The 9,865-nt window shown below is 40.7% G+C and overlaps 2 protein-coding genes across 2 annotated transcripts; one reads left to right on the forward strand and one right to left on the reverse strand.

Annotated features, from left to right (window-relative positions):
• Window positions 1–5,959: 5,959 nt before the first annotated feature.
• On the forward strand, window positions 5,960–7,594 carry LOC127953431 (uncharacterized). Its single transcript, XM_052552678.1, has 3 exons — window positions 5,960–6,438; window positions 6,539–6,649; window positions 6,925–7,594. The coding sequence occupies exons 1-3, from the start codon at window positions 6,048–6,050 to the stop codon at window positions 7,185–7,187; spliced, it is 765 nt and encodes a 254-aa protein (XP_052408638.1). The 5' UTR covers window positions 5,960–6,047; the 3' UTR covers window positions 7,188–7,594.
• A 468-nt stretch (window positions 7,595–8,062) lies between these two features.
• On the reverse strand, window positions 8,063–9,380 carry LOC127953028 (uncharacterized). The gene is made up of 2 exons (XM_052551923.1): window positions 9,238–9,380; window positions 8,063–9,145 (listed from the first exon to the last, which is right to left on the reverse strand). Exons 1-2 carry the CDS (start codon window positions 9,280–9,282, stop codon window positions 8,063–8,065), a joined length of 1,128 nt encoding a protein of 375 aa, XP_052407883.1. The 5' UTR covers window positions 9,283–9,380.
• Window positions 9,381–9,865: the final 485 nt, after the last annotated feature.

A 9,865-nucleotide genomic window follows, 5' to 3' on the forward strand; every position in this document is an offset into this window, starting at 1 on the left:
CTAAGAGTGTGAGGGCTTTATGCACTTCTGAAACTGAAAATGGCTTGAAACTAAAATAATTACTGACTCCAGAATGACCATGAGAATTACCTTTAGGATGATTCTGATGTGAAGTGCTGAGGGAATCAAATAATGAACCAGAGGCAATAAAATGCTCATTAAAACAGCCAAGCATCTCAGCCTTATCGGATAATTTATGTGAGTCCTTAAGAATACATGGTGGCAGCTCAATGCCAGTTTTGTTTCCAGCCAAGGATTTAATCGTCTTCCAGAATTTTAAGGGGTAATTTAAATTATTTGAAGTTTCTATAAGAAAGTGGTCAGCTTTGGCCTTCCTGATAGCCACAGTGCACAAGTTGCGCAGTCTCCTGAAGAGCAGCCAATCTGAATCCAGACTTGTTTTCCTGGCTTTTGCCCAGGCCTTATCACGCTCATGAAGAGAGTTGGCTAAATCTACAGTGAACCATGCATTGTTTCGGCCTTTTACTCTATATTTTCTGAGGGGAGCATGCTTGTCAACAATTTCTTTAAAACCATCATAAAAAAATTTCCAAGCATTTTCAACATCTGCAATAAGATAAATTTTATCCCAATCAAAATAATACAGGTCATATAAAAACCCTTGTACCGAAAAATGTTTTGTGTCACGCTTAATAATGATACGTGGTTTGGTTTTGGGAATTTTTGTGTTTCTGACCGTGGCAACAACACAGTGGTCACTAATGTCGTTTGCAAAAACAGAAGCTGCTGAGTATTTGTGAGGAACGTTGGTTAGGATAAGATCAATTAAAGATGATTTATCTGGACATTTCAGGTTAGGTCTAGTGGGACTGTCAACGAGCTGAAAGAGATTTAGCGAGTCACAGTAAGCTTTAAATTCATCAGATACTGGATGTAACCAGTTCCAATTTAGATCTCCAATGACTACAATTTCGTTCTGATTTAGTCCTGATAAAAGCTGCATTAAAGAAGGCAGAGCATCCCTGACAGCTGATGGTGTCCTATAGCTACCAACTACCGTAATGTGGAGAGTCCTAGAGACTTCGAGGTCAAGAGCTAAAAATTCGAATTGCTTACTCACTGATTTAGAGAGAAGCATATTTACATGAAACTTATTTTTAATATATACCGCGACACCCCCACCCCTTCTGGGGCGATCAGTCCTATACACGTTGTAACCATCAATACTGATATCCTCATTCAGAACAGATTTGCTTAACCAAGTTTCTGATAAAACAATTACATCAGCTTCAGTTGAGTGTGCCCAAATACGAATCATATCTATCTTTGCAATCAAACTACGAACATTCAAGTGAATAAAACCAAGGCCAGCCCTGGATTTAAAATCAGCAGGGGTATTGAGACATATAGCAGAGTCTGGGCCTGGATTAGGTTGCACATTTCCTGAAAGCAACAGCAACAGAACAATTAAACACCTCAGCTTAAGTGATTTAGATGATTGAATAGAGGATTCATTCTTTGAACTTATTTTTAGTACAAAGCTAGGAAGGCAGCTTTCAGAAATAGTAAAATTGTCTTGTAAAGCCATAACACTGATCAGACGGACCAAGTCCGCAGTGTCTGATGAGAAGAACAGAGGCAGGTGCATTGATTTAATGTCTGACGCACAAACAGATGCGCACGTCCCCCAGCGTATTGTGACTGTGTTTAAAAGACCTGCACGGGAGTAGTTGTTCCTGTGCGGGCATCCATACATTCCGCTCAAAGTTAGTAAACACATTACAAAAAAGGGCAGCGCCATTGCACGTTCCGTTCCTAGCCAATGCATTAGTAATCCATTCCAGATTTTCCGACCTCCTGAGACAGATGACGTTGCATCACGTCATATGTAAACAGGAAAACAAGCCCAATGAAGCAATGCTGTGAAAGAAGTGATCAAAAATCAGGACCCGCCAGATTTTAAAACAACAAAGATACAGATTCAAGCACAAGGCGCAAAGACAAGAAAAAAGCACTTCCCTTTCTCATGAGAAGTTTGGACACGTAAGATTCGAAGGCGTGTCGGCGATTTGGCTGCGTTGAACAGGGTCCAAGTTCCGCACTGACAGGGCGGTCCAGGTCATCCGAAACGTCAAGAGAGTAAGTTTCACTTCAATTAAATCCAAGTTCGATGTGTGATGGACTGGTTCCTTATAGAACGTTAGCGATGAACAGAAAACGGCCAGTGTAGATTAGTCCCAGCACAGTGCCTGTAAACCACTTGCCGTGTTCGCCTGCCAGATTAACTGTCTATTTACAAATCAAAGACAGTAACCTAGTTTACTCGAAGCAAGTCCAATATTTCAGAGACAGCACCATCAAGAGACAATAACATTGATGACAATCACACAGACAGAGACAGAAATGTAGACGGTTTGGGACATGCTGCCATCTTGGATGATATCTGAAGATTAGTCACCTATCTGCCCGCCTTGCACTTTGAACTCTCTCCATGAAAGGTAACTGAGTTCCCTTAAGGACACCATCCCCTCGCGAGCCGAATGAGAGGCATGCTCACCTGGTGGGTTTCTGTCTGGCTGCCTTAACAGGACTGAGGATGCAGGGATATGTGTCTGTGATGGTGACGCATGTGCTGGTAAACACTGTATGAGTTTCTTGCTAAGCTCCTCGTAGCTAGCGAGCGCTTTAAGCAAATCAGCATTCGATGTGTCAGGTACATTTAACATTGTAACCGGGCCTGAATCTGGTTCAGCAATACCACTAGGCAATGTAGTACTGACTAAAGTAGGTGTGTGTCGGCTCTGCAGGTGAGTGTCTGTGTGGATTTCAGGGTGTGTTTGGGTAGTAACAGACCCCTCATAAAAATCAACAAGATCATCAAGCTTATCACCACTCTGTCTATTATGTAATTCAGAATCACCCTTTACATTTAGAAATGACATAACATCACGACACCTTACTATCTAATCAATAGTATCTTTTAACATCAGCAACTGAACCATTCCCTCGTCCTCTGTTTCAAGTAACTGCTTACTGTACATGAACGAGTTGATGTGATCGTAGCATTCCTCCTGATCTCTCTCCACAAGCTCTGACTGGTCCATGTCTGACACTGGATTCACCGCTCTGGCGACCCGAAGAAGCTCTTCAGCTGTCAAGGTGAGTAGGCTCTTCCTAATGTCCCACACTAGGCTCTTCCTCCCACCACTCGACATGATGGCTCTTCGTCTCCCTCACAGCTGGCAACACAGTTTGGTGATGGTGCAGTCGGCTCTGAATGGCAGCCCTCCACTCGTCCACGTTTGCAGTCCTCAAGGCTGGACAGGGTTAGTTGCTTGTCAGCGTTGTCATCACTCGGCTCCCTTTCCAAAAGGTGGCACCGCAGGATCCCGGACGAGCCCCCAAGAATCTGTAGCGGGTCCCGGCTAGGTCTCCGCTGGCAGATATATAGATAATCCTCTGATAGGAGTGCTCTGAAAATATTAGAAATATTACAGAGAAATCAGTGACGCAGGACAACAGTTGCCCGTTCTCCATTCACTTGGATTATATTTATTTTCAACTTCATTTTAACTTTGTATCTGCAATCATGAATTATTTTCTGTTATTTTTGTCTGCTTTGCATTAAAGCACAGGTTATATCCACATTTGGATTACATGAAGTAATATAATCTTCAACTGTCTGTTTTCACATAAATGTATCCTCACATATTTTTCCAAACATGAACTTAACAAAGTTTTTATGAAACCAAAAACAAACGCTTTCCCTTTAAATCCCATGTTTGGTCTATCAACAATCATTTCTAAACTTCTTCATTTAAACACCTGGCATCTTTGTCCTCTTATCAAAAGAGTATTTTTGTAAATAACTGTACATTTTTATAAGTGTTCACTTTATACAACAGAATAATTCTCCTTTGCAGTTAAACTGTATTACATTTACACTATAAGAACACAGACTTCAATGATAAACATATCTGCCTCATAACTTGGCACTCAGTTCTATAAACTAAATCTGTATCATTGTAATATTAACGTGCATGTGCCCTTAAACAAGGCTGCAGCCATAACTGGTCTTACGCTGTACATTCACATGAACTTTTTACCCTTTTAACATTGTACTACACACATTGCTGTTTTCCACACACACTGAAATAACTCACAAATGCATCGGAGCCGTAAGGTAAAAATAAAATAATCAATCTGCGGATGTCTGCCGCCATTTTCTCACCTGCGTACTATCAAACTTAACGGTTTACACTTTTGACATACTTTTAGTTTACAGAGCACACATCACTGGGAATTCCTATTAGCTTATAAACATTTGTAGTCACATACAAGGTGTGTAACTAACCTGGAAATATTAGAAATATTACAGAGAAATCAGTGATCCAGGACAACAGTTGCTCGTTCTCCATTCACTTGGATTATGAGCTCATCTTGCTATGGCTAAATGACCCAGTGTGACGCTACTCATGGCTACTGCCACCCAGTGTCCGTTTTATGGAATACATGTCATTATGTGCTTTTTCCGTAATCTCTCATTAATATTTAATTATACAAGTCAAAAAAAAAAAAAATACTATTTCAATAAAAGGAAAGAAAGCAAAAAGTAATAATCTCAACAAAACTCATTTTGTGAGTGTCACACCAGCGGTTGTCACTGCACGCGGTTGCGGTCCGTCAATGTGTTCCAGGAGCAGTGCGTCTGCAGCAGTGCTGCGATCGTTTACGTACCAAGTCTATTTTTGCTGTGCTGCACGCGCTGAATTAAAGTGACAGCGCATTTTTCGCGGTAAAAATGAGCACGGATTGACACGGAAATGCAGTCATTTCACAATAAATGTATATTAATCAAAGCCTACTGTGTTTCACATGCAACACATGGGTTTTGGCTAGATTTAAAACAAGAAAAGGAGCAACTTTAGAGAAACAGGGCAACATTATGCACATTTATAGAGGCAGAAAAACAAAGTTATTTAAGACCCGTTGGATTGCGTGTAATAAAGATTTAAATGCAAAAGGCATGAGAGTCGACTGTTTCTGTCAGTGGTGAGTTTTAATTTTGAATGTTTGTGATATCCTAACAAGAAAAGTAGGCTAAAGTTGTGTTTAAATATGTTGCAGCTTGTTTCAGCAACTTATTATAAAAACGTAGCAGTCAAATGCATGAGTAATACGTAGTTTATATTTGAATTTAAATGTGTATATGAAGGATTGTCACTTTGATGAAAGGGTATCATAATGCTGAAAAAGTAGGGGGTTTTTTTTACGTGATTTGATATCAAAATAATGGACAAAGCTTGTGTGCGGATCAGTAGCTGACTGCAAACGTGTTCTGTGTGAAAGCACAACATACGTAACACACACGGACTGCATACGTACTGCAGACGGATTATATGTGAAACAGGCGTAAAGAGACATCAGAGCCAGCGGCACACATCAGAAGGTCTAGCCGAGGTGAGGCTGCTCTCGGTGGATACATGATCACTGAGCTCCTGATGATCGCGTGGAGCTCATGTCTCCGAGATCGGCAAAACATATTTTTAAATAGGCGTTGTCTTAATAAACCACAAATTTGAGTTTTGAACAACTACATTCTCGCTTGAAATACTTTTAAAATTACATTTCATGACACAGTAACAGTAATATTTTAAAAATGATCCGAATAAATGGTGGTTGCCCCCGAAAGTTCCGGAACTTTGAAAAAGAACCACCTTGCCAGCAGGGACTTTCTGAGGGGCATTTTTTTTTTACCTGAACTTTATTTAGTTCTGGGTTCCTGCGGTGGAAACACACTAAAGCCGCGTTTCCACCGCAGGAACTTTACCCAGGAACTAGGGACTTGGTCCGGTACTTGGTGTGTTTCCACCGCAGGAACCAGGAACTAAATAAAAGTTCCGGGTAAAAAAATGCCCCCCAGAAAGTCCCTGCTTGCGAGGTGGTACTTTTTCAAAGTTCAGGAACTTTCGGGGGTGGGACTAACTTTTTGGTCGGATTCACGCCGCATTTCATTGGTCGACTCCAGGCAGCAGTAAGTTCCATCCGCCATTTTCAAACATTTGTTGCGGTGCGAACATTCAACAATGGAATCTAATAAAAAATACGATCGTTGGACCGACGAGGAGGTGCAGGCTTTATTAAGCGTATTTTCAGAAGAGGACATCCAGCGGGAACTGGAAACGGCGACCCGCAATGAAAAGGTGTACTTGAGAATGTCGAGTCGGCTATGCGAGCTCGGGATAGTGCACACAGGAAAACAATGCCGAGAGAAGTTGAAAAAACTTAAGCAAGATTATAAGAAAATAAAGGATCACAACAACAGAAGTGGATCCGACCGGCGAACCAACAAGTGGTTTGACCGCCTAGACGCGTTACTAGGACACAGACCATCATTTTCTGGTGCAGCGGTGACGTCGGACTCCGCTACTGCATTGTTGGAAGCCATGCCGGAATCCGACGAACAGTGGGTTGAAGGTAAATACAAATATATGTATATATCACATCTAAATGATATCGTCTTAAAGTCGTTGTAGTGATAAATCAATCTAACTTTTTTTACACTATGTTTCTCCAGACGAATCGAGTGGGCCGAGTGAATTGCAGGCAACAGAGGTCAGCGTGTTTTCCCCTGCAATCACCAGTAGCCCTCGTCTCAATTGTCCCGCTGAATCACACACACGCCAAGGTATTACCCACGTTTGTCCAAAAACATAACTTTTCTTCAAAACTGACCTCATGGAAATGTTAATGGTTTTGTGACATTGTGTTTATTTGATATTTAAAACTAAGATTGCCCATGATCAAACATTAAAATATGGAACATGATGGGCCAACACGAATGGTTTAAAAGGAAGTTTTTTCAGAAAAAATAATCCATTGAATAATTTTTGATGATTCCCTTTATGTCAGGGTGGACTGTGTGTTTATTACCACATGTTGACTATTTTTCTTTCACTGTAGGCAAGAGGAAAAGGGATAGTGACTTCCTTGATGCATTGCGAGAGATGGAAGATGCTAATCGAGCCGTCCTGCAGCGTGGACAAGAACAGCGAGACGAGTACATGAAGCTGTTACTCGAGAGCCAGGCTGAGGAGAGAGAGATGAGGAGGCAAGAGTTGGCATTCCTCCAGTCAGAAGCTAGAGAAAGCAGGCACCAACAGAGAGACTTTCAGGCTGGGTTTCTGTCTGTTCTTGGAGAGTTTGTACAGTCTTTCAAAACGTAGCCACTTGACTGAACAGATTCTCGTTTGCACTTTAAACCTTTGTCTTTGCACGCCTGCACACACATATCTATAAAAAATATATTATATATATATATATATGTGTGTGTGTGTATAAATGTTTCTTTGTACTGTTGGGAGTAGATATATAGTAGTCAACATTTGTAGTGGATCAAAATCTGTAATGTAAGTGGTCCTAGAATCTTCTTATAAAGTCAACTCTGCACTTTTGATCCACGTCAAATGATGACTACTGTACTTTATATACCATTGGAATTACTGCAGTTAAGTTTTTTTCTTTGGCTGGGCTGCTGCCTGTTATTGGTCAGGTTCTAAAATACATTTGCACATTATTATTTAATTTTTCCAAAATTTTATTTCTATTTGTACATTTTATATTTTACTTTTGTCCCAATTACTAATGTAAAATAAAGTTTGAAGTGTGACTTGTTTTCCCGTGTCTTTTTTTTTCAATCATTATTAATTTTTTTAAATTCATTATTAATACTTTTTAAATGTTTTGGTTAGAAGTTAAAACATGTAACACATAATACATTACACATACAATATGTAAAAGGAGATACTACTTGAATTCCCTAATACTAGTAATACCCATAATGCTGTGACTAAGTACTGACTTGCAGTTTATCCATTAAATTAATCCATTAAAAACTAATAAGCTGTGTATTTATAGTTACAATCAAACACACATTACAGACTCATATTACAATGATAATGCACTTCAGTTTTAGTAAATTGAATTTATTAGAAGAAAGTTGTACACTGCTTTTGTTGCAATGTTGTATTACAGGTTTATCAGCATGAACACAAGGCACATCACAGCTGTTCACATTACATTGCAGTGATACTGCAGCTTACTATGTTGTCGTCAAAAACTGCATTAGAGCTGTGCGTGCATCTAGTCCCTCAGCCTCTACAGTGGCTGACTGAGCACCATCAGGCTGGTTTAATGCACCTGTCACCCATTCTTCCCTGAACTCATCACCATTCATTTCACAAAGGTTATGCAGAACACAACATGCTATCACCAGGGATTTGACCTTGTGCGTACTGCAGTCATTTCTTTTTAGCAAACACCTCCATCTTCCTTTTAGTCTGCCAAAAGCATTCTCCACCACCACCCTGGCTCTGCTTGTTTTTTGATTGTACACAATTTTTTGGGGTGTCAGTTGTCCGTTGTCAGTAAAAGGTTTCATCAGCCAGCTCTTCAAAAGATAAGCTGCATCACCAAGGACAAAGTATCCCACATCATGTCCACAAATGTTTTTTGTTACATCAGGTAGTAACAAACCCCTATCAAATAGTCCCCACAAACCTGACAAACGCAGCACTCTGGCATCATGCAGGCTGCCTGGTGCTCCAACAAAAACATTCCAAAAAAGTCCCCTTCCATCTACAACAGCCTGCAGGATGATCGAATGCCAGCCCTTTCGGTTGAAGTACTCTGTGTGGTAGTCCTCAGGTCCAAGAATGGGGATATGTGACCCATCAATTGCACCTACACACTGTGGCAACCCCCATCTGCGTTCAAAATATGTAGCCATTTCTTTTAACTTTTCACTGTTTGGTAATTTAATAACTTCTGGCATGAGTACTTTCTCGACAGCGGAGCAAAAATCATGAACACATCGACACACAGTAGCAACTCCAATTCCAAATAAATGAGAGATGCTTCTGTACTCGGAGTTGGTTGCTAGTTTCCACAGTGCAATGGCGATTCTTTTTTCGATGGTTATACAAAGTCTGTAGTTTGTGTCTTGTCTCTCCAGTTGAGGTTGCAATCGACGACAGAGGTACATAAAAGTATCTTTAGACATCCGGAAATTCTTTATCCACTGGGCCTCGGTGAAAGTCGAAACCACGCTGTCCCACCACGCAGTTGTTCTATTGTGTACCCAAACTGATGGCGCAACGCGACGTATTCGATAGTACTCGCAAATCTAGAACACACAAAAGTGCCAAAAATAAGTTCACGAAATCTATAATAACATTAGTCACAACTCTGGATAAATTCGATTTAATTATTTCTTACCAATCTTGTTCTTTCTGCTCGATGTCGCGCGTTAGTCCCAGCCATCTCACGGTCGATGTCGGCAATTGCTGATAAGACACGTTGTCTCGTTTTGTATCGAGCATTACGAGCTTTCTGGATACGCTTTACTATCAGTGCTCGTCTTTTTTTCTGCCGTTTGGTTCATCATTTCTTGAGTAAACCAATACAACATGAGCAGAAGCAGCACTCCTTGGATCTCATCCATTCTACCTTTTCTGTTGCGCAAGAATGATTACGGTCTGTACCTGACAAGAAGAAGCAGTCGCACGCAATACTACGTCACCGGACAAATTAGCATAATCTTCCCGGTACTTTAGACCGCGGTGGAAACGCAGAAGGCAACGGGTCTGGGGGGACAAAAAAGTTCCTGGTAGAAAAGTTCCTGGGAGAAAAGTTCCTGGTAATGTCGGTGGAAACGCGGCATAAGTACCAGGCCAAAGTCCCTAGTTCCTGGATAAAGTTCCTGCGGTGGAAAAACGGCATATGTTGCACACACACACGCACACACACAAAGAAAAAAATATCAGCTTCTGTTTATTCCCTTCATTAAACTTCTGTTCATTCGCAAAAAAGAGCATTTGACAGTTTCTTCAGTTTAAATTTAAAC

Source organism: Carassius gibelio, chromosome B3 (genome assembly GCF_023724105.1).
Source record: "Carassius gibelio isolate Cgi1373 ecotype wild population from Czech Republic chromosome B3, carGib1.2-hapl.c, whole genome shotgun sequence".
In the NCBI taxonomy this organism is placed as follows: domain Eukaryota; kingdom Metazoa; phylum Chordata; class Actinopteri; order Cypriniformes; family Cyprinidae; genus Carassius; species Carassius gibelio.